The sequence below is a fragment of the Triturus cristatus genome, chromosome 2_1, assembly GCF_964204655.1.
Source record: "Triturus cristatus chromosome 2_1, aTriCri1.1, whole genome shotgun sequence".
In the NCBI taxonomy this organism is placed as follows: domain Eukaryota; kingdom Metazoa; phylum Chordata; class Amphibia; order Caudata; family Salamandridae; genus Triturus; species Triturus cristatus.
In genome coordinates, this window is record NC_140581.1 from 1,165,597,867 (window position 1) to 1,165,623,118 (window position 25,252).

General features: G+C 42.0%; 1 protein-coding gene across 1 annotated transcript in view; it reads left to right on the forward strand.

Annotated features, from left to right (window-relative positions):
* The window catches only part of LOC146866521 (CIMIP2 protein GA14893-like), a 79,793-nt gene that overhangs the window by 45,375 nt on the left and 9,166 nt on the right, over positions 1-25,252 (forward strand). The window contains exons 2-4 of the mRNA XM_085640865.1: positions 12,031-12,263; positions 17,487-17,710; positions 19,531-19,723. Of these exons, the coding sequence (XP_085496991.1) occupies positions 12,031-12,263; positions 17,487-17,710; positions 19,531-19,723 (650 nt within the window). The remainder of the gene's footprint in view (positions 1-12,030; positions 12,264-17,486; positions 17,711-19,530; positions 19,724-25,252) is intronic.

The following is a 25,252-nucleotide window of genomic DNA, read 5'->3' on the forward strand; positions in this document are numbered from 1 at the left end:
CACTTCCGACCTTATTTCTGCCATTTTATCTTCAATGGTGTCTCTAGAGTCGTGGATCACCTGGAGAATGGCTATATTGTCCGGTGGCCCGAGGGTTCTCCCTCTGTTTCTGCTGTTGGGGGAAGCACTTTTGTATATTAATCCATTTTGCCCTGCATTTGAGTTTCTTTATCCCTTGCCATTTTTTGGTTGGAAGGATTGGATCTTCAAGTAGGCTTTTAATCTCTTCTATGTACTCTGTAGGGGGCTCAAAGGGTAGCTGTGGCACGTTCAACTCCCGCGGAGTTTGGGCAATGTGTCCCCGGCGTCACAGGGAGATATTCTTGTGTTTTAGTGAAGGTGAGAGTTGCTGAGCCCAATCCAGGTTTGCAGTGATCACGTTCCACTCTTTTATCCATATCTAAGTAGTTATCCATATCTAAGTAGTTCTTTATCATGTTCCTCGTCTCACCTGGACCTAGTTAACAGGATCACCTCCCTTGCTTCCAGAGCTCAGGCAGATACCTGGGGCCCCCCGTCAAGGCCTTCTATGTGTCTGCGTCGCCTATCCCCGCAACAGGCAAAAGGGTCCCGTCCCTCCCGTGGCGATCCCGCGTCTTCATCAATTCCCAGGAATCCCGGAGTCTTCATCAATTCCCAGGAATCCCGGAGGGAGGGGGGGGGGACCTCGCCCTTTCCTCCCACTTCGGACAACCAGAGGGGGGATGAAGCCCTTGTGTAGCCCCTCTCACCTGCACGCGGACGTGAGTCCAATGCTTCGCTTGCCCGGAGAGCCTTCCCAGGCACCGCCCGGCTATACTCCGGTAGCCGGCAGGGGTCACCTCACCTCCTTCACCGTTACTGTACCTCAGTCCTAGGAGTCTCCCAGCCTGTAATCTCTCTCAGGCTTCTGCCCACCAAGCTTGTTTTTTAAAGAGGAGGCCCGTGCCACGGGCTGGGACTCCGGTCTGTGTTCTGCTGCTCCTCCGGGTCTATGTGACTGCTGGTGTCAGGGTCTGGCTACGGGGGTCACGCATCTCGTACACCGACCCCGGTCCATTGCTGTTTTCAGGTGGAGGCTCTGAGTGGACCCGCACCCTCTGCACTCGATGCTCATTTTGGGATGGGAGGCGGACCAGGTACAACTGCAGTGCCTCAGCCAGGGTTGCGGGCTCCCCACGCTGACCCCGAACTGCCAGACCATCGGTGTCTGGGTCTGCCTCTCATGGTACTCAGCAGGCTGGTGCCCCCACTTGGTCACACTCGTCGGGCTACAGGGGACACCCACACAGCGACCCCGAGCCATTACGGATTTTCCCCCCCGACAGGGGGTCTTCAAGGGTTTCTCCCATCTCAATCCTCACCTTTTGCCGATGCATGGGCGCTCTGCACCTGTCAGAGTGTGAGCCAGTGTCCAAGATGATCCCCGGGGCCCCTGCAAGGCCAGCAGGGCAGTCGCATCTCGCTCGTAGGGCCTCAGGGTCGTGCTTCCCATTCGGTTATCCTGAACAGTTGCAGCCATGAAGGCCGTCCCTGCGTCTTCAGCTAGCGCAGGGATGCTGCCCAACTCACCTGATCTTTGTCTGCGCACAGCCCCTCTCGCCTGTGCATAGATCTGGGCCCAGGGCCGACGCACCAGCGCAACCAACAATAGGGTCATCCCTCGCCTCTAGCTCAGTCCACAATGTGAGCCCCAGGGGCCCCTCCTATCAGCCACTCACTCTGGGGTTTCGTCTCTGCTCCAGTGGGGGATGCGCAGTCCCTCTCACCTGTGCACGGGTTAGGCCCGGCTTCTCCTTTCTCCTCAGATGCATATTAGGTCCTCAATTTCTACTCCTGCCGCCTCTTGGTGGGCTCCGGGTGCTCAGTAAGTCAAGGAGCGTAGCTGGAGGGCTCAGCACTCGCACTCCTGTCTCGCCATGTGGCGGTGCTTCTTGCTTAGCACGTCCTGTCCGCCATTACAGGCGGCCGTGCCCCGCCTCGACTTCTTCCCAATTCTGTGCTGGTATACACCTCTCAACTCGGCAGGGACAGCGTAAATGATACTTGTCTGCTGTGAGAAGCGACCGGCACCTTTAATGAGCAACAGATGGTGGCGTGAAGGGCAGGATTTCAGTCAGGATGCATTTCGGGCTGCCGTAGCTCCGGCAGATGCTGCTAGTCGCCCATGTTCTTGGCCACGCCCCACAAATTTATATTTGAACCCCTCTGACCTCTTTCATAGTGCTTTTTCTGAGCAATCATCAGTTCCTTTTTCAGCTTTTCTGTTTCTTTTCAAGATCATCAATTTTTGAATATCTGCATCATCCTCTCATAATAGGAATGCACTGACTCTTTAGACTCCTGTGTTGTCCTCAAAATCTGTTCCCAATTTAAATCTCTTTATGGAATTTGTTTCTTTAAATTCTCAATCTCTGCCTTATATTTCTCAGCCACGTCTGTTGATGGTGCATTGTTAGGACCCTGTCTAAGTGGTTTCTTCGTCGGCCACCCTCAGCCACCTTACGCTCCAGCCACAAATTTCCTCGAACAACAGTTTCATACACTGAACTTAAATCTGTCCACAACTTTTGAGAAAGGCATGTTAATTTATTGACCTCATCATACCCCTTTGCTGGGTTTCTCTCAACTTTGGAAAGTTATTCATAAAGGCAAACAAATCCGCCCTTGTCCAAGGTACATGCACCAAAGTCCATCAGTGCACTTCTCTTAAAGGAAACTCCTCCACCGTACTTATTCCCATTTCTTAATCACTTGCTATACTTTTTCCCACTTTCCTTTCACTGTTCTTTATTTTTTTCTTATTTACTGTTCCCTTTTCCTTTTTTCTGAATATTTCTTTAAATCACTTCAGTCTTGTGTTTTGACAACCAAATCTTTAATATGGGCTCTCAATGTAAGAAGACCCATCGCCTTATCTCCTCTATTTCATTGTATTCATTGTATGGTAAATCCATTTTGTAGTTTCATTTGACATTCTTCATTTCACTTATGTCAACATCTAATTCATCTGCCAATTCTCCTAATTTATCCTGACATAACATAACGTGTATTTGTAAAGCGCACGTTCACCCATAGGCATCTTGGCCCTGAATAACAGATGTTTATTGTTACCCAACTCAATGGTACTCATTTTATCGACCTCAGATGGATGAAAGGTTGAGTGGATCCACCGGGATTTGAACCTGTGACCATGAGGTCGAATGCAGGCCCCTGCAGTGGCTGCATTAGTCTACTGAGCTACCGGACCCAGCATCTTGTGCTCCATCGGCAAGCCTCGCTGCTTTTTTGATCAAATATCAACATTCATCACCTTATATATCAGTAGTCTGCTCATTACCTTGAAGCCTTTCTCTAAATTCCATGTTAAGGATCCTAATACAGATTTCCTTAGAAGGTGGCTCCATCACCACTGTCTCTGCAGTGTGCTATGTCCCACTTGGATTAGACATTGCCACTGTGACTGAAACTTCTAATAGGGCACTTGGTACAACTCCAGTAGCAGCTTTTACCACTGCTGTGTCTCCCCTTTCACGACTCCCAACAGTAGACAGGGTCAGGTCTACCTGTCTGTCGGCGTACGGAGGAGGTCTCAAAATCAGCACCTCACTGAAGAATTTGTTATCATCATCTGAATCTCCTTCATCTTTCTGCTCTTTTAATGTATCTTTTTTGGCCTGTTCTGTTTCTGTAACGATAGCAGGGAACGTTTAACACTTTCCATTTTGTCCAATCGCCATACCTTCGCCATACTACTGAGGGTGGAGTTCTCTCTCTGACACAGCCTGCGGTCCACTTGGACCCCTTCATCCATGCCATCTCTAAGGCCCTATGCTGCGCTGGACTTGGGGTCATCTTGGATAGTCTGTGGAACCTTGATGTCCCTCTTGGTCTCTATTGAAGCCCTTTCCTTTTCTGGAGGCCTTTGGAGTGGTCTGAGCAGCCAACCGGCAGCTTTTAGTGGTATGCCACTGCGTGTATGGACTATTCCATGAGCACAACCATGGGCACTTCCTCAGGGGCTACTCCACACAACGCTGTGGTATGATGACTCTCTTTACTCCGTTCTGGTAAGTAGATGACAGTTTCTTGTATTTGAATTGCTTTGCATTTAGGCATCTTTTTTAAAACCTGGTATATCCCCCTTTATCTTTATCACTTTGTGTGATGACTAGCTTTAGGTTGTGTAGTAGTGTGGTACCGCTCTATACGGCCTACCCTAGAGATGTTTGTCCACCGATATGTAGACTTCTCACTGAAGCGTTTGTTAGCTTCAAATGCTTCACACTGGCTGGAGTTGCTCTTTGACCCAAACCTATGCCCAACGTTGATTCTGCACTGCAACCGAGGCACACATGACACGCACGAGCAGTTTGCTGGACCATGGCAAATGCTCTAGGAGAGCACTGTCGATCTTCAGGTTACTTTTCCCCTATCTCATTGCCAGTTGTAGCGTTCTCACCAGCCTGAGTACCCGCTAATGACTACGCCACACAAGGAGCTTAGTATTACATGTCTTCATTCGTCTTCATGTAACCGCAAACTCAACATTCTAAACCTGCATTTACTTCAAAAAGCCCATTAGTCATTGCAACAGTTTATAATCAATCAATCAATCAATATAAACTTTATTCGGATAAAAGTACATATCCATAAAAGTACAAAAACATAAAATCAATTACGACATCCATTAGAATTAAAATTCGGCCTCCAGTTATACAGTGCACAGTCTCATAATGAGACAATCAATAAAAGCACATAACAGTTCAAATTTAAAAACATAAAATGAAGTGCTATAGTTCAGCAGGGGTGCATAGAATTACGGGTGCGCACCGCCGCCTTCAAAAAAGAACCAACCCGAAAGGTTAGTTCATCATCATTTAGAGCAATGACCATCCCATAAACTGCCTTATAATCAATCGCAGGTAAAGCTTTAAAATAAGGGATCAAAAACCTTTTGGTGAGAACTAGATAATAAGAACAAAAGAATAAAAAGTGCAGCATTGATTGTTTGTGTTGATTATTGCAAGGACAGGGTAGAAGGTCAAGGTAAGTAATAAAGCCCACAGGGAATGATAACATATATTTCATGGTATCAGTCCTCAGCCGAAAGAGTAAGCCCCTTTCCCAGCGGCCAATTGGTTTTAACAAATAGCTAGAAACCGCGGGAGTGACGTTCTCAATATGCATGTATCTGGCCACTGGCTTTTTTTGCGTTCTGTAACCACTCTGGCACTTTTATACGATGCATAGAGAGTCCTTTGAAGGGATTTACTACTGACAGTGCCAAGGTCTGAGGAGTTAGAAAATACACATTCTAGGTTCACACTAACTAGACTTTTGTAAACCGCATCCAACCATGGTATATCCATCCCCCTGTCACATTTCAAACAATCTGAGATTATCTCTCTAGTTAATTGAGCCGCAGGATTTTTCCAAATTCTCAACCAAAATAGGGTTGGGCGAGCCATAACGTAGTCTTCAATGTATGGAAGGTTGAGTTCACAATGACTAGCGTATTTGGATGATTAGATGGGTGCACCTAGGATTTTGCGGCAGAATCTATTTTCTTCACCCTGGATGCTAACACTGTTAGTATGCCCCCAAACTTCAGCGCCATACGTTGCAACTGGTATGCATTGGAGTCTGTAACTCTTGACAGTTGGGGTCACCACCTCTACATTCCTCGGCTTGGGAAGCCCAAGTATAGTGTTAATAGAATTTGTAAACTTCCTCCTACAGTAGGCCACATGGTCAGTCCACAGCCCATTAGATGCAAATACCAAACCAAGATATGGGAAAGTGCGAGTGCTCAATAAACATTTTAAATTGGTGCATAGATCCAGGGCTGCCATAAACTCTACAAAGCCATGGACCAAACTGCGGAGAGCTTTTTGGGGTGCGCCCCATCAGCACCGCGTCATCAGCATATAACAATGCAGGAATTTTGTTGCCGTTGATAAGTGGACATCCTGAGTTAATGTTGCCAAAGACTTATTTAAATCATTGATGTATAAAATAAATAGTTTATAAACACAATGGTAAAAGATCTAGGAGTACTGTATCTCTCTTCTCTCTAACAATTGGTGGTATCCAACCACCACCTGGCAGCCCTCCCACGCCTCTGACTAAATATCAATATTTTGCTTGTATGTATGTTGACCAAGACTAATAGCTTTGTTTTATCTAATCACGGCACCCTGTGCCATTTATAAGTCCTTTTCTATGTGATCGTTTGTATATCAGAATATCAAGCACAAGAACATCGTGCTGTCAAAATATTTTAGCGTAAACATCGACTTCTAAGGATTGTGAAGGTTAATTTACTCTTCTTACCTTCACAATGAAGTACTCTTAATATACCTATATCGTCAAGTTACATGCAAGTGGAGTTAACTATATATATTTACTTTCACAATATTTTGTTAGTTAGTGTTCTGGCTATAATATTTTTGTAGCACAGTATTTAAAACTTGATATTAAGGATTATGTGATTAAATACAATTCTGTTGTATGCTTAATGGGAAACTGGAAGATGGGGAATAGAGATTGAATAACAAGGCTGACAGCACCCATCCCTGCTCGAGTTCCTGGTTGACATACATAATTTCAGGAATGGTGGAATCAGAACCTGCTGCACCATAACTAATATATTCCTATAAATTAATCAATGATTCTCAAAAGGGTATCCATGATATCCCAAGCTCTGAACTTGCCTGAGACTATGGACTATTCAACCCCATCACAAGGTTCCCCATAAGCCATGAAACAGCAATCAATATGGGTTCCCAAACTTTTGCTGAAACCCTACGCGATAGGCTGGAATGAGGTTTTCCATAGTTGGCCATTCCACAACTAGAGCAATTAGGCAATCAATTCCCAGATCACTTTGCTGTTCTTTCTTGCACATACAATCTAGAGTCTCTACAGGTGTCAAGTGCCGCCTCTGAGTTATATGTCCTTATACTGGAACTCAGACTTGGGCCTCATTCCCTTATATGGTCAAGGGACTCCTTGGTGACTTGCAATATCCTTATAATGTATGACAGAGGGCACTTTATCTCACATACACATTGTCTGGTTATAACTCAGGTGATGAGTAATATATGTATCACAAAGATACTTTGCAAAATAGTCACTTCTTTTTGCCGAGTAAAGACGTATTAATCTTATAGGTTCTTTTAAGAATCCAAGGTCTTACAAATCATTGACCCTGGTTTATGTTGATGCAGATGGTTCCATTTATCAGTGAATCTAAGGTAGGCCTTTCTGGAATCTATTGTTCAAGGTGTAGAGCCTATTTTGTTTTTCAACTCCCTAAACTTAATTACTTAATATATAGAGCTCTTATTTTCCATTAATTAGCTCTTATTTTCCATTAATTTTAGATGTACATTATACTTTTGAAAAGTCATTATACACTATAGAACAATTATCTACACACTATTCACACCTTTCTATGTGTATCTTTTCCGAAAAGTTTCAATTTCTCTAGTTTACTGCAACTAATAAAGGTATGAATGTAATCTGTACTCAATTGTTTCTTTTATATGGCAAATATTTCTTAAATTGTCTTTATGTAATTAGTTTTTGCTGGAAGAACATCCAATCTGCATCCAGCAGTTCCCTGTTCAGGTGCGAATGTTATGCTAGCCTGGTTTCCTCTAGCTTGGGGGAATTATCTGAAATCACATTATATATTTTAATAGTTTACCCACAGTTGCAGCGTCAGCTATAATAAGTGAAGGAATAGTGCACTTATCCGTATAGCCATCAGTTAATTCAGGAAGGTGTTCCGTCACTTAATTAGGATTATTAGGAGGATTCCCCATTTCATCAGATGGTATAAGATATGATTCCTTGACAATGCTGAATGTATGAATTATCATTCCCAAAACCAATTGATTCTTCCACAGTCAGCTAGTCGTCTTAATCCAGACAGGGAGCTGTAATGCTTCTCAGTGATTCTGGTTTAGATTTCTACCAAATAGCTGAATATTTCTGTTGATGACTTTTTTGATGACTTTTCCTTTTTTAAAGGCTAAATTAAGTATTGATCTAGTAACAGATTATGTTTTATAATTTTGCAAAGTAAATTTAATATTTTATGCAATTATATGAAATGATGAAGGTAGATATCCCAGTTTATGTTATTTCATTAGTTCATATGGTTTCTCTATACTAGAAAGGTTCCATTGTCTCACCTATCTTTGAACAAAGACATGGGTGCATTTGTTAGAATGTTGGAAATCAAACTCTCTTTTGCTCATTGTGATCTGAAAAATGTTTGATATAGGTCTACATTGCTAGTTAGAGCTTTGATATCATTATATACTCTGCTTTCTATTGTGAAGTAAACACCAAATTCACTTAGAAAGAATTATTAGCTAAGTATATACATTTTTATAGGACAAATATTCATTGTCACAAAGTTCTCTGTTGTCATGAAATCCAGATTCAATTTCCCCACGCTTAAAAATCTTTTGGCAACATTATATAATACATTATTTAGATTCATTGTCATATGTTTGTTAATATATCCTCGTAATGTTAATACCTTAGTATGTTTTTTTTTTTACTTTCTGCACATATCAAACTTCACTTGTTCAAATTTAAGCATACAACATGAGTAGGAGGCACAGTTTTGATCAGTTACCTAAAACCAAAAGAACAAACTAAAATCTTCAACTCAGTCGTGGAGGGTGAGAATAGAATGTACGTGCTTTAAAATAAGGGGGTGTTTGTTGCAGGCACATGTTTGATCAGTGGCCTTATAACCAGAGAGAGAACTAAAACCTGGAGAGTGTGAATAGAAAATAAATTATTTGTTTAGGTGTGCATCCTGATTATCGACTCTAGAATATCAAAGGGACACACTATTGAGGACAAAATATTGAAAAGAAACTATAAACAAGTAAGTGAGTCTAGATTTTCTATACCTAACTCCACATATATTTGCCTATGTGGTATATATACCTCAAGGTACGTTGCTTTGGAGTTAGAAATAGAAAACGTATACTTGCCTAAATGCACTAACCTTTCGATAATTTGTCTTTCAGTATTTTTGCCACACAATATTCTAGTGGTCAATAGTTAGTACAATAATTTGTTAATAAAGGGAGTATGTCATGGGCACAGGTTTGATCAGTTACCCCATAACCAGAGAAATAAGTAAAATCTTATACTCAATCATGGAATGTGAGAATAGAAGGTAACTGATGTCTTAATAAGGGAAGTATGTTGTCTACATGCAAATGAGTTTCTCATTTACAAATGCTCTTCTCCTCTTACATGCCAATGGCAGATAGTGCTATATTAATGTTAAATAACAAGAAATATGATTCACAAGAAACAGCCTCATTTAGTTTTCTTACTAATCTCATTTTTTTATGAAGGCATCTCAATATTAATGTTCTGCATAGCTGAAAGTTATAGAAGGCTGCAACCCCAGCTGAAGGTGTGCACAGAATTCATTCTTTCTAACACTATTGACTAATAAGTTATGTCACATGGTCAGATGCTTTTTTCACATAAGAAGCAAAACGTCATGGGGATTTTTTATTCACCAAGTGGGAAGTCCGAGCCTAGCATTGGGCTGGCCTCGCAACCCTCGACCACATTTTTACCAATGGGCAACTACTTTTCTTTGAAGAGCTGGTGGAACAATATGGCCTACACCGGGATCAGTTTCTAACATATGACCTCCTCCATAACCTCTTGAGAGAGCGCTGGCATGTCGATAACTCCAAACTATCCTCTAATGCTCTTGTACATAGCTTCCATACTCTGGGAGCCGGAAGGTGACTGGTAACCTCACTTACAAAGGATATAGTTATGCAAACTCATTTCCAATCCCTCCGTGATGCCTGGGAGGAGGAATTCGGTAAGGCTGTGCATGACAAGGAGTAGATGAGGCTATTGGCACATCAAAATAAGATTTCCCGCAACGCAGCGATAGATCTAATTTTATGTGCTTTACTGAGCCTATCTTTCACCACAGCACTTCCATCGCATCTTCCCAACGGCCCCAGATGCATGTGCCCGGTGTCAGGCCCCAGCAGCGTACTTTAAAAACGTCTTGTGGGACTGCCCCAGCCTCTGCCAGTACTGGCATGAAATCCTATACATTGTAGACTAAACCACTGGCCGTCTGCTATTAGACACATGGGAGTCTTTAGCACTGGGAATCTACAAACGCCAGAAGAAATTCAAAACGGCCGTTCCTTGGCAGTGTTGCGGAGGTCAGGCGGTCGCAATATGCGACCACTACTCCCACTACTCTAAATGCAGCCAGGTCTAATCATCCTGGCTATGAGTCACCCAGGAAAGACAGAACAAACCTCAAACTCCCAAACTCCCCTTGTGTCTGTCTAGTGTGAATGCATATCCCCTGCTCCTGTCACTCTCAACCCAGACAGGGAATACACAAAGTGCAGAGGCACACAGGATGGTTAGACAAGAAAATACCCACTTTCAAAAAGTGATAAGAAAAACGAGGAGAAATAAAGATATTTTTTCTTGATATACAAAGCTCAGGTAGGAGCACCATTTTGGCACCAACCCATGTTTAAACTCTTAGTAAATATGGGTTTTTGTTAAAATACATAAGTGGATGCACAGGAACATCCATGCGCCAGCCATGTAACGCCTACCTGATGCATGATAATGCAAGGCAGCGCTGCCTTGCGCTACATTTATTTTTACAAAGCCACACAAAGCAATGCAAATCTAGATTTGTGTGCTCTTGTAAATCACAAATAGGACTTTGCATCATGGCTGTGCCAATAAATGACATGCCCATGACACAAAACCAGAGTATACCTGAGCCTAAGCATTTGACTGTTTTCTCCATAATAACATCGTGTGTGTGCACAGTATTATTCTATTGTTTCATCTTGTTAGGGGCGTTGGTTAAAAAAACACTCTGCAAATATAAATAATACACTGGTTCACCACACAAAGAGAAGCAGTTCTTGTGAAAATTCGGGTGATTCATACAGTTGCTTAGAATGCTGAAATGCCTATATATAGGAAAAATATGTGCCTAGTATGTCAAGCTGTCCCAGAACTGGAACTATATTGACAAGGGTGTCCATCTCCATATATTGAGCAGACAGAGCATAAAATAATAAACCAGTTTTCAAAAATACTTAAAATTGCAACATGTACTTGATTCCAAAAGTGAACTGTTTTGCATTCAAATTGCTTCCTCGACAAACTTATTTGCCGCTCATGAAGCTCTTATTGCAGCGCCCAGATGTCACCAATGGGGAATGGTTTTTCCAATATCAAAGGACTTCCTTTCCATCCTGGCCATGCAGAGGCTTTTAGAAAGGGTATGTAAGGATCCGGATAGAGTTTTGATCCCAAGATTTATGAGTAAGCTCTAGCAATTTTTGGTCATAGACCCTCACTTAGCTAACTTGGTGGGACGACCTTCCCTTTTAGCAGAGGATAATATCTGACCAAATGGATACAAAAGTGGAAGGCGCTTTGAAAAGAGAATATGCTGGGTTAAGCATGTGTATGAGGTCAGAACTGTATGCACTCTATGCTTTCCAATCTTTGGTCAAGGATTTCCAGGCCCTTTCCTCAAGTATTCAGAAGAGAGAAGAATGTTCACAGCTTTTGGGGTATCTGGAAATTAAGGCAAAGTCCCTTTCAGATGTTGCCTTTGACAACCTATGAGCCATCAGCAATGGGTTATGGTGGGGTAGTAGCTGCCAGACCTCATCTAGATTTGAGAAGGTGGAAGGCAGATGTAGCCCAGAAGAAGTTTTTTACAGATGCTTTTTGACTGGGAAAGATTTTGCATAAAAATAACAGAATCATCCACAACCCTTCCATCATAGGCATAAGCATTCTGCGAGAAGCAAGACGTTTTTTAAAAATAGGAACAGGGGTAGTAAGCAGAGCTTTTCCTTTGAGCATAGGAATTCTCAGAACAATGATTCTATTTAGCCTCCTTCTGTTACCTCAATTTTGTTGAAATAATCTTTTTCATGAAGTGATATCGACCTCAGTCTTACCGACTTACAATTTCTTCCCCAGATTCACGGGGTATGTTCCAAAGCTGCGAAGTGTGGTTGGAGATACCTACGGCAATGCCACACACAGGCTCCTCACCCATGAACCAGGACAGCCAAAGCCTCCTCAACTAACTCTGTCCGTGAATGGAGAAGACTGCGCATTCCCGGGCCCCAGACAACGTATCAACAAGACCTTTGGTCATCCGGAAATAAATACCTACGCACGGCAAGTGCCTGATCGAAACATAAACAAAGGTACTCCTTTTGTGCAACCTTATAGAGCTCAGAGAGAGTCTCATGACAGCCACACTGTAACTATCAGCTTGTTCTAGGAAGTTTATAAAATGGCTTTAATATTATACGGAATAGTGTTTACGGACACGCCCACGCACACTTGTCCCAGTACAGTGTTGCAACACTATATTCAGCTATTGTAACCTATATGCTCAACACTTTGCTACACTATACTCTGGAGCATATGTACAAGCCCCTATCGCCACGGAAACGTAATTTTTTGTGATGTTCCCATGGCGATAGGGGCCTTGCCTTATGTACAAGGCAGCATTAAGCCACTTAACGTGGCTTAACGCTGCCTTGTACATAAGGCACCCTTTCACGCGATGTTTAGCGTGAAAGGGGCATGCAGTGGGTGTTGTGGTGGGCGTTCCACCGCAACACCCATTGTATTTGATGCTGCCCCTATGTACAAGGGTGGTGTACATAGGAGGCAGCGCCCAAATTAAGACCAGGAAAATCCTGGTCTTAAATTGGCGAAACGAAGAGAAATGCATTATTTCTCCTCGTTTTTCATTTTTCCATGTGTGCTGCCTTGTGCAGTACACATGGAAAAAGCAAAATGCCATGGTTTGTTTATGTACAGGAAGGCGTCCCTTCCTGTACATATACAAACTTTAAAAAAAAAATCTATTTTGTAACTTTTATGTGTGCTGCATGAATCAGCACACATGAAAGTTACAAAATGGCATTTTAGGACTGTTTATATGCAGGAAAGGACACCTTCCTACACATTACGAATCCTCTCCTGCACGCAGACACCCTTGCACTCTGGTGCAAGGGTGCCTGCGTTGGCGCTAAGTTGTTAAACTTAGCCCCATCGCAGGAGGAAACGCAAGGCTGCACCACATTCTTGTAAATATGGTGCAGCCTTGCGTTTCCGAAGTGGCGGAGCGTGTCGTTAAGCCCGGGAGGCTAACAACACCCTCCGCCACTTCATTGTACATATCCTCCTCTGTTTCTTAGTCTGTGCACAAGTGTACAATATTTTTAGATGCTAGTCGTATGTAGCCCACAGCGACACTTCATGTGCGATGCCTCTGATAAACTGACTGTTCCTTTACCGCCGAAGCACATGGAATAGTTCGGTTTCATAAACAGATGTCAGATGTTTTCTCAGTTGTAAGGTCAGTGATCTCAATGCGTGAATGTGCTAAGAATCTACTGCCCCTTAGGATACTGCCTGAGCCCATCAGTGGTAGGTGATGGAAACATGGAAATACATAAAGGCTGGGCAATACTGATACCGCGGGGCACTCCTAATTCAATTGCGCCCCCCGCTCCTACGAATTTGCAATCCAAGCCCAAATTTTGATGTGACGCTACACGCTTCACATGCACGTGGGCTAGAGCATCGTGACGCGGCTCAAAAATAAATGCCAATTTCATGAACAAGATTTCAACAAGCCCTCAAACAATTTAAATAATAAAATCTCACGAATCCCAAACAGTATAAATAGGCTGTAGCATAGATACATTGCCATATCGGCTCTTATCTTAAATCCCACTCATACATGCCTGATTCATCACAGCAAACAAACTCTAATTAATTTAGAAACGCTTAGTATTCGTGCAAGAGCAACAGCACACAAGACTTATCTGTTTGGACAGCAGCAAAAAAGAAGGAAGATGGCTGGTGGTTCTGGCCCTTTGTTGGATTCTTAGAACTTTGTTAATGTTCGTTGCTCTTTAAAGGAGCTGCTGTGGGTGGCGCAATAAAGAAGATTGCAATAATCTTAGCTACCAGTCTTGTCATAAAATCTACTGCCTCTTAGAATACTGCCTAAGCCCATCAGTGGTAGGCGATGGAAACACGACCAACACAGTGGGTGGTGTTAGGTGTGCATTTACTTTCTCCAACTTTATATCCACTTACAGATACGTTCATTAAATATCTGGGCCGTGGCACTAATTTTCATCTAGAAGTAGAGTCAACAAAACCTTAATTAAAATATTTCCAAAATATGCCTTGGTGTTATGAGGAGATTTGTTTCTGCACATCGACGTGTGTATTCCTCCCTTCAGGCTGGGGGTTGTAGTTCCCATCATTGGAACTTCACACTTAGTATTTTCTTGGTGCTCCCCCATTATCAATATTGTTTTCCCTCGTCTGAAAGTGAAGCCTGGAATGAAAAATCAGATGTCAACCATGTGTAAAATGTACAGCCAGTACCTGTCTGTGAAGGGTCTGTGGTAATCTAGCCTTAGAAAGGGAACCTGCAGTAGGGAGAGGTCACTCTTTCAATGCATTCAGCAGCATCACTTGGCGCCACTTTCCATCTTATAAGTCTCTTCAGCCATCCTCATTAATAACACTAATCATTTGTGTTTGAGTATTCTGGCACAGGAAACCTGCAAAGCAGCACGTTCTGTCCCTCGCCACTTATATTACAAAGAATACAGCCAAATAAAAAAAAAAAAAGTATGTGTGCAATAAGTCTGCCAGCACATTTGGTATGAATTCACCAAAAAGCAAGTTGCAGGTTCTTTTTCAGCAGAGTATTTTGCGGAAAAAAATATGGAACAGTCAATTTGCATCTTGTCATAATTTTATCATGTGTTTGTTGGTTTTTACGGCCCCAATTTTAAAATCAGTTGTGCCACTTTAATTAGATTTAAGCAGTGTGCTATAGAATTTTATGAAGTTTGCAAAAGGCACGTTCTGAAATTTTGCGCATCCCGAGAATAGTGAGACATATTTCCTCTTTGTAGGAAGGCAGATTAGATCACTCTCTAACTTCCTTCAAAACTCTTCCTTCGAAATTATAACCAATAAGGATCCAGAATCAGGTAATGAGAATATTGCTTCGTGTTTGATTTATATTTCCCAATAATAATCCTTCTTTTGCTCCTCTTTCCCCTGTAACACATCCTCCTAACACCTTTGGGTTGCTTCTTGCTCATTACTTACTATAAGCCCCGCTTCTACAAAAGGTAACAAGATGGCTATTCCAGTACAGTTGTACAGCGTTCCTGACTGGTAGACATTTCTCAACATTTGACAGGTGTCGAAGTATCGATATTTTTCGTGAAAAGACATTTTGAGAGAAAGACAACATTTATTCAGGTGGAAGATTATGTTCTTTTGGCATTAGTAACAGCTTAGTCAGGGTGGTAAAGGATTCATACAATTATTCAATTTAGGTGGCAAACCGCGCTGTGGTTGAGATGATGTTGGATTTATCTACAGATAGGGATGCAACCGTACATATATTGTGTCTGAAACACAAATTAGGTCATACAGATTGGTATGGGAGAATCCAACTTGACTGGTTTGGGATACCTACAATTCATACATCAGGGCTGTGTAGCCTCTTTCAATATTCAGCATTATCCTACACAGAAGTAACAATTGGGGCTACATAATAGGAAGATAGACCATCTGTTCAAAACAGAATGCTCCTCTGAAACTCAACACTTCCTTCTTATGGTACAGAATTACAATAACAATAACAGAGTGCAATAACTACTTGTATTTAAAGCACAGTCTAGGTATAACAGGTATGAGTGAAAACACCAGGGTATAGGTATTTATTATGGAAATAATGTTTTAAAACCTTTAGATGTATACATACGACAAGACATGGGGCACTACAGAACTCTCTCATGAATGGTCCTCAGGTCCTGAAGAAATTACTGAAATTACAAGGGCCGTAAAACATGTCAACCCTCACCTGATTAAGGTCTTTACATGTCATATGTTTTTAACATATGCTGGTCGCACGAGCACATTACATTTAAGGAATCCTCCCTAGACACATTTTTAACCCAGAACAAAGTTTTTGTTCCCTGAAAGAATGAAGACACCACACAGCTTGTGTTAGATAGACAGCCCACAGTGCAGTGATTAGGTGGGCAGGGAGTGTCTAGGAGGCCTGCTCCTCATTTTAGCAAACACAAACACTGTTAGTGAATAAAACTACAGACTTACACTAACACAGAACAGGGGCCTCTTCTTTCTCCACAAGAGGGAGCACCAACGAGAAACATGGGACACGAACATTGCTCAAACTGGTGACCTCTTGTTTGAACCCTTAAGGTGCGTCTTCCACTTTTTAGGTAACTGACTCTGTAGCAACCGTTTGGTATAAGTAGACATGTTTATAAACCTAGTTCCAATATCTCTGTAAAATTTCCAGATAACAAACAGACTCACCAAGGTAGAGATTTTACAGTCACATCACGGTACTGAATGTTCACAACTACAGCAACTGAACATGACCGAGGCTTTCCTAATTGCAATGTCTTTGCTGCTGAGAAACCCTCAACGTTTGTGATAGGATCATGATTTTTCAATTATGTTTTTGTACCATGAGACCGAAGTGGTCCCTCGGTGCTAAGACGAAAGCATAACTCTGAACTGAAAGCTGTAGCACGAAGGAGTTGTTCGCTCAGTTATGGCAGCAGAGAGGCTTCTTAAAATACAAGGGGCACATTATCAAGAAACGGCGTTAAAATTATCGCTAAAGCGGCGATAATGGGCTTGATAATATGCCCTTGAGAATTCCAATAGAAGCCCATGTTCTGGTGTCAGCATGGGCTGCTATTGGAATTCTCTGAGGCATATTATCAAGCCCATTATCGCCGCTTTAGCAGCAGTTTTCTGCCGCTAAAGCGGCGATAATTTTAACGCCGTGCTTGATAATATGCCCCCGTCTTTTCAATTTCCCCTGGAGTACCTGATTATGTCACCCTCTTAGTTGTTATGCTATTTGGTGCCATTTACACGTCAACAAATGAATCTGTAAATGTTGGGGTTGTCCTTTTGCTTTTGCTAGTCTTTCAATTTTCAATTTTTAAATTGCGGTGAGATAAAGTGGATGTCTTTTGAGTGGATAAAAAAATGAAAGAGTGAATAAAACAATGAAAAAAATGAAGACATTTTAATGAATCACTCGAGGGCAGAAATCCATTAAAGGAGACAAAAAAGCTAAATTCTTGTAGAACTGTCAATTTATAAATTACTGCAGTGGATTTCGGTTAGGTGTAATGCAAACAATATTTATTTTACATTTATTTATTTATCCAAATCCCAATCACTAGATTACACCACTATCGCAGCATTATGTATTAGCAAGAATGTGAGGCAGGGCTGAATTTGCAGTCCACTTTCAATTTTCAATTAGAGCAATTTATTCAGCCTGTTTAACTTCAGTTTCTTGCTTCTGTTTCGCTCTTTTCCAGGATATTTCTACCCAAAGGATGGCAAATATCAAGACACACTGAGATATTACATTTGCGATGGGGACCCCCGAACAACAGAGGCCATCCAAACCATCGAAGCAGTCAAAGAGGAGATGAAAAAGCCACCATCTTGGGACCCTTGTTTGCCTGACAGAGACACCATGCTGAAGAGCAACCTATGGTGTTTGCCCCACAAATCAGAGAAAACAATAGATTCCATAAAGGTGTTAGATCTTTAAAAGCAATATTTCTAGGTATTAGTGTAAGAACGTGAGACAGATTGCCTTGTGGCACAGCCCTGCAAAGCAAGCACTTTGTTCTATGCCTAAGTTTATAGTTTTTCGTTGCTTCCCCAAAACATTTACTAGAAGATTTGAGTGTTGAGAGCTCCAATGAATACAATGGAGCGGCTCAGAGCTAATAATGCCTGTTTTGAGCCTTCTGCTCAAACATTACAACGTTTGTCTTTCTGTTTTCCCCTTTTTAATTTAGAACATTCTTCCCTGAGTTGCTGCACTGTTCTATAGCACTTCTGCTTTCGGCTAAACCGTTTGTTAAAGGCCCTCTTCCTCATTATAGGCCTTAAACTGCATATGGGGCCTATTACTCGGGTTCAGGGCAGTTAACGAGAAACAGGCGAGAGCCTACAACAAGGGAGCGGGCCTTTAACAATCAGTATAAACAGACAACCACTTCCACTCCAATTAAATGTCTATTCCGCAAAAGGGTTTGAGCATTTGTGCCAAAAACTGTAAAACAAGTTTTAATCAAAATGTTTGGATCAGTTTCTCCAGAGGTCATAATAGTTCAGAATTTGACTTTCACTATCTTATGCTATCCAAAATCCAAGTTTCCAAATATTTTCCCTTACTCTTCTCGCAACCCTCATGTGATTTCCTCTTGGTTAATGGATGCTCCATATTCCTGGATTTTTTCCTTTAGTCTTAATTATTTTTGCTTGCCTTTTAGCCTTTTTTAGCAAATGACATTTTTTTATTGTGCCGCTCTGATTATATGCATACATTAGAGTAAACTTTACTTGATTGATCTATTGAAGCCACACTGTTTGTTAACGATTAGGAGCATGTTTTAATTTTTTACACTTATGGAGAGGTTCCCTCTCCTCTAATGGAACCTAAGTACCCTACCTTGGAGGGGTAGTGTACTGTTGTTACACATAGAAACAGCCTCAAATGTGCTGTCCTGCAGTACCTCCTTCAGGTGTAATCATTGAACATGTTGGCAATCTACAAAGTCTTTCCAAGCTTATTAAGACTTCTGGGGTCACATATGTCGAGCTGGCTTACATGGATAACAGTTTTGATCCAATCTGTGGCTAGCGGTGGATCTATAGAAACTCATTTTGTTTTTACAAATCTCAAATCTGACTAGCAGGACTAGGTAAAATATTAATCTACGCTGGGCAGTGGTCGGAAGTACTGATCCTGATGGATTCACTCCCTAAAAATTAAAGCCTGGTTTACCTTGATCTGTCATTTTAAAACCACACATAGTGTTCGATATACAACTGCCCAGTATGTCTGTAGGCTTGGACATTCCACAAACATGTTGGTTATCATTCTCTAACTGATTGCATTTCTTAAATCTCAGATTATTTGGTGTGAGCTTTGCCAGTCTCTTGGTCTGGAAGTTATCATGTTAATTAAGTCAGGGCATTGTGGTTTGATGCAATGCTTCTTGAAATCATAGCACTGCTTAAAACTTTGCAAATAATGTTCCAACCTTATACTCACATATAAGTTGATGACTGGCTTCATACTCTTAAACCCTACAATGCAACACCATATTTCGCACCTCACAATCATAAAGTCGTGCCACAATATCCATAGTGGCGAGGCAAAGATTTGTATATTGATGTGCATCTCTTTCCATGGCCAAAATGCAGCCAATGGAAGCTAGGAGTTGTGGTGAACTCTAACTAAAATGGCAGATAAGAGTTATCTTATATGTGGTATGTGCACAGTTAAATCTAGTGTGGTCATCATCAAAAACTATTCACTTTTGCCGATTTGTTTTCTTGCAGTGCCCATCAAGTGCTCGTACCTACCCTAGAGCTCCTTCTCCTCAAAGGGCACCCTTAAAAGTCACCCAGCAAGATAAACCTGTAAAAGCACGGACAACAACAACCTGTGGTACAAAGGACAGCAAGAGACAAGGAAAAATTATATATTGGAGCAACTGTGGCCTTCTGCCAAATTATGCTGGTTACGCCCCAGGTATGACTCTTGCGATTAACTTTAATTCTTTAATATCCAAAGTTCTTTTTTTTGCCCAAGAAGGTAGGGAGAAGTGTGGTCTTGTTTTGACAGGTTACCGATGTATCTATCTATCCACTGTGATGAATTCATGTTTGAGTGTTTGGGATATTGAGTCAAGTGGTCTGTGGTGACTAGGTTTTTCATCTCAGTATACACACCTTTGGTGACCTTCTTAGCAATAAAGATAAGGAAGGCTTCACACATGTACATATGACATACACAAAGGGAGACTTACTTAAAAACATGAACTTGAAGCAGTTGGAAGCACCTGGAGTTTATTAGGTTTTTAGAACACTAGCAATCTCACCCTATCCATGAAAAGTACAGACATTGCTATCGTATGTTTACAGAAAAGAGCAGAGAACATTGCCAACACCAATATGTACTGCTTTCCTACCTGCAGAATATCTTGCAACAGATCCCTGACATCTTAGACCATTCCATCCTGCTAGTCATGGTCAAGAGGGGCTTGCAAGGGCAACAAGCACATCCAAGCAATAGCTGAAATCATCCCATGGCCAGCAATACAACTCAGTTAATGAAAGAAAATATACCAAGAGTTGAGGAGGTACTCAAGTATCTGGACCTGCAAGGCTTGACTCTTTGCTGCTGCTCTTAACATTTATCTAAGACATTGTGGCTGATGGCATAGGTTACATGGTAATGTCAGAAATTCACTACAATGGTTCAAAATCTATGTCAACTATATTCCAAATACTTACATACTGAAAAAGGGCAGTGTCTGAGGAGGTAAAGGATACAGACCTGACATGAGGCTCCCCCTGAAGCAGAGGAAGGAGTGCAACAGCATTGCACCTGGGGTCACTGACTACCTCTGTAAGCACTAATGATAAGAGCAAAGGTGTCCCCTCAGCTGAGTAACAGCAGAGGCTTTGAGGAGAGTGAACTGTTGCGACTGGGTAAGGGCACCACTACAGATCTGTTGACTGGGTGTGAGTGTTTGATTGGTTCTGATGCTCCGTCTATCACCACCCCCTTTTGTACCGCTTTGTTCGCCATAAGTTGGCAGGGTATGCTCAGACGTGAGTCCCTTGCTCACTATGCCACTGGATACAAGCAAGCCTGGCTGAAGACGGCGTAAATGCCAGAAACCGGTCCTAGGAAGCTTGTTTCCGGTCCAGGGAAGGCATGGCTTGGCAGTTCGGGCTGTACTGTTCCCATGAGGCACAGGGTCAGACTGATTTGCATATGGCCATGTCTGAACTGGGGTGGCAGAGTGGGCTAAAGAACGGTGATGGATCAAACCCAGATCTGTTGACTGGGTGTGAGTGTTTGATTGGTTCTGATGCTCCGTCCATCACCACCCCCTTTTGTAACCCACATAGGTGGCATGCTTCATCGTTGTGATCTGCTCCTTGCTAGGAGGGTGGTGCAATGCCCAGCGAACCCCTCTTGTCAGGGCAATTTGGTGGAGATCTTTTTTATGCTCAGTTTCAGTGCAGTGAAGGAGATAGTGGGTTGCATAGGAATACATCAAAATTGTCTGTAGAAAACACTAAGCCTAATCTTTAATAAATCATGTAGTTATTCTCCGATCCACACATGGTCTATACGTCCATCTGTCTTTGATGGTCACTTGGCATTTCTTCAGAGCCAGCTCAAAAAAATGCACTGCTATCTAGATGTGAGGAAAGTTCATATTATTTGCCTCAAAAAATGTAATCCTAAATAAGATGTGTGTTTCACCCAAGGCTAGTCTCAGGAGTTTGTGGAACTCATGAGATCTCATTATCTTGTACCTGTGGGAGCAAGAGACAAAACAACATTTATATGTAGGCATAATCATACAAACAGTATTGTGGCACATAAGCTGATTGTCGTTACACCAGGACCAACTGTGCCAAACCCTATAGTGTCAACTAAGTCATAGACTTGTTGCATGCAATTACAGAGTTAGCACTGCATATTGTGTGATGTCTACTTATCTATGAACTGATACCTAATGTGAATCATAGATCTCTAATAGAGCGCTTTTAAATGGGTTTTACCCTTCCTCTGACCCTATATGGCCCCCATGTAATGCAAGAACACTGCAACCGTTCATTGACCTGCAACAGGTATAGTAGCACAATAAAAAGGATAATAGCATATTATTCTGCTTACTTATATACCATGGTTTGCTCGCGGTCAGCGCGTACCCCTGGTTCTCTCTCCCAAAGATAGCGGTGTTGCCAGAGTTCCCGTCTTTTGTAGGGTAAAAGCTTGTTCAATCCCCCTCAGCTGAGGACAATGATGCGCCCATGGGGGCATGTGTGTGCGTCCATTAAAGCAACCTGCTTCCCACGTGGCGGCCATCTTTAAATAAATTCTATTGATAATGAGTTACCAAGTATATGCAATTTAACAAGTCTGATATAAAAATAAGGATGATCTATCTCATGAAAAATAATTTGTTGTTATTTTATGTCATAGGAACGATTAAAAAAGAGGTTTTATATTGGACTGTAGTCCAATAAGGCCACTTCAATCAGGAGAACGTTAGTCTACCATTAACACAAACCTTTGGCTTTGTTACACACAATATTTATGCCCTCACAACTAGCTAACACTGCTTAACTGTCCCTTCCCCCTCCACTCAACAGTTCCATACCCACAGACTTCCCCTTTTTTTTTTACATAATGGTTAACATTCGACAATTCTGCTTTTCCCATATTGTCTTCCAGTGCGTATATCCTCCCTCCTGTCTCAACCCAGTCCGGTCCGGTGACATTATACACACCTTACAATAATTCCGAGCCTAATTCCTCTCCAAATCTAAGTTGTCAAAGTAAGATGCCAGAAGTTGTCTGACTGTTGTGCTCTCAGGCAGATTTATAAGTCTTTCACTTTCAGACCCTCAAGTTTGATGCAGACTACTTCCACTTTGAAGGGGCAGAACTGCAAAATGTTTATCTTCTGACTGGGCACCCGCCCTTCCCAGCCTCTTCCCTCAAGGCAGCCCTGGTCCGTCAAAGCACTGCAGATAGATGTACAATCATATCCACACAGAAAGTGCATGATCAGAGCGCTGGGATGGGAAACTGACCTGGACGCCACTGGTAGCTGCAAAGTACAGGTGTCCTGTACTAAGGGAGAGTTAGAAGCTCTGAACTCTCTCATTATATCAAATGGATGAATCCTTTTTGACATCTTCAGCCAGTGAAGAGCTGCGAGTTTAGCCGACATCACTTTGCATATTAGGCAGTCAAACTTCTATTGGAAAAGCCAAACTACAAGTCCCAGAATGCAATGTGATGTGGATCAAAATGTCAGAAGTGGCAGGAGAAACTGCACATTATGCCTATTGGCAGCTAAACATTCTTATCATGTTCATTCAAAATATGTTCAATTTTAATCATGATTTCAGCAGCAGACAATAAAAGGGAGCCACAGGAAATGTGTTAGCCATTGCATTCCAACCTACTACAGAATGTTTAAAAGTCACAGGATATGGACGGAAAAATACAGCTTGTATTTCCAACTAGCGTGCTTGGATAAATAGACGTTTGCCAGTACGAAAGTGAAAACAATAACATAAAACTTTTGGAATAAAAAGGTGTGCAATGGGCATTTACCGGAAAGAATAGAATTGGCAATTGTGTGTGCAAATAATCAGCGATTATTAATTATCTGAATGAACTTTATAGCTTCAGAAATCGAGTGAAATGAAAAAAGCAATTAGCTGCTCCTTTACACAAAAGCATTAGCAATTTGAATAAGCACACTTATTAAAGTATTTCTTTTGTAAAGATTCCATGTTGTGTCATTTCGTGTGTAAGCCTTTTCCTTTTAAGGGCTGATCTAGAGACAGCTTTGGCTGTCTTGCCAGCCTTATGTAACCGAAACAATTAATAAAAAAAGACTACATATTTCACATACATAGAGAGGCTTAAAGTAAACCCTCTTCACTCATTGGCTTGTTCATGTGTCATTCACATTTTATTTCCAACCACTATAGCATACAGCATGAGGTAATCGGTCATCCCACTTCAACCGTTGACTTTCTGGCTCAGTGAGTGACTGCATTTTGTGTAAAATCATAAGGAGTGGATGAGGTGTGATGAGACAGGGGTGGGGAGGGCAACACCAAATTGTTGTGAGACCCTTAACAGTGTTGTTCCGCCAAAGGCATGTCTCCCCTTGATATACTTAGCCACTGATCGTCACATCATTGGGTCTTTTCCTCCACCAGGGGGGATTGTCTCTTGAATCTGAGTCCATATGGGATCCACCATGTGAGGAAAAAAAGTTAAAAAAGACCTCCTACCTTTAGAAAGGACACATTTTATTAAGAAGATCAACGGTAGTGGTATGATTAAAAAATGTGAGATGTGAAAAAACGGTATTAGGTGTCTCACATCTATCTCTGGAAGAACCAGGTCAACATGTTTCAGCCAACTTTGCGCCCTATGGGTCAATGGCTTTCGTCAGGACCGAAAGGTGGTTTTATAGGATCACTTCATGAAGTCAAATCAAATGAAATGGGACACTTTCCCTACAACTTTTGAAGTTTTTTTCTTTTTTTGGTCATATGGGACTCTTTGACCAGTCCTAGGAGGCAAAAAGACATGTCTTATGTATTAGAATCTAGTACTAATGTTGTTCCACATTTCTAATAATGCATGCACCCATCTTCAAACCTTTTGGGGTTGTTCGTCTATATAAGCAAATGTAATAATTGCTCATGTATTCCATACTAGGATGGATCTTAATTTAGGGGGGCTCTATTATCAAAGCCTCCTCTATGCGAATTTTGGACATCTTATGCTGTGTAGATCTCACTGTATTTCAAAATGATAAGGAGTTTGAGTCTAGGTAGATGTAATCATAGACATTGCTTTGAAAATGAACGGTAAGGGTAAAGGAATCTGTGACCGTAATGATACATACGTTATTTTTTAAGGGAGTGAAGTAGTAAAAATTGCCCAATTAGTGCCCCTTTAGAAACTGGTAGAAAACTGTCTTGTAAGGCTTCTGTAGCATACCCTAGTTTCTGTTTTAGAAGATCTTCATGGGTCTGGCCAGAAGCATGGTATTACTATTCCTTTCATTAGAGAGGAGAAGCAGGAAAAATTGGAGATTGGAGGGTTATAAATACATAAAGGAGTAAAAGGGGTTTCAAAATTACTCCGCCTATTGTGGAGACATTTAGAGAGTCACCCTACAGTTGTAGTTTCCCCTTTATCTTAGTCCTTCAGTGTGCACTCCACGACACGTCCTCTCCAGCCTGCATCTTAACCCCTTCAGCGCGGCGTGGATTACCGCGCTGTGCTGAAGGGTTCTTGCGCTGGCGGGGCCGTGACGGAGCAGTTCCGTCATCCGCACAGCGCGACCGACGCGCATGACGGAACCGCTCCGTCACAAGCATCGAAAGGGTTAAAGCAAGTAGGAGAAGCTGCCAGCTTTGATAGCAGTGTTCCTTGCCAGGTGTTCCCAATCGGTAAAACAGGAAGACCGGAGTGGTTTTTTAATCATGACCAGGGGGA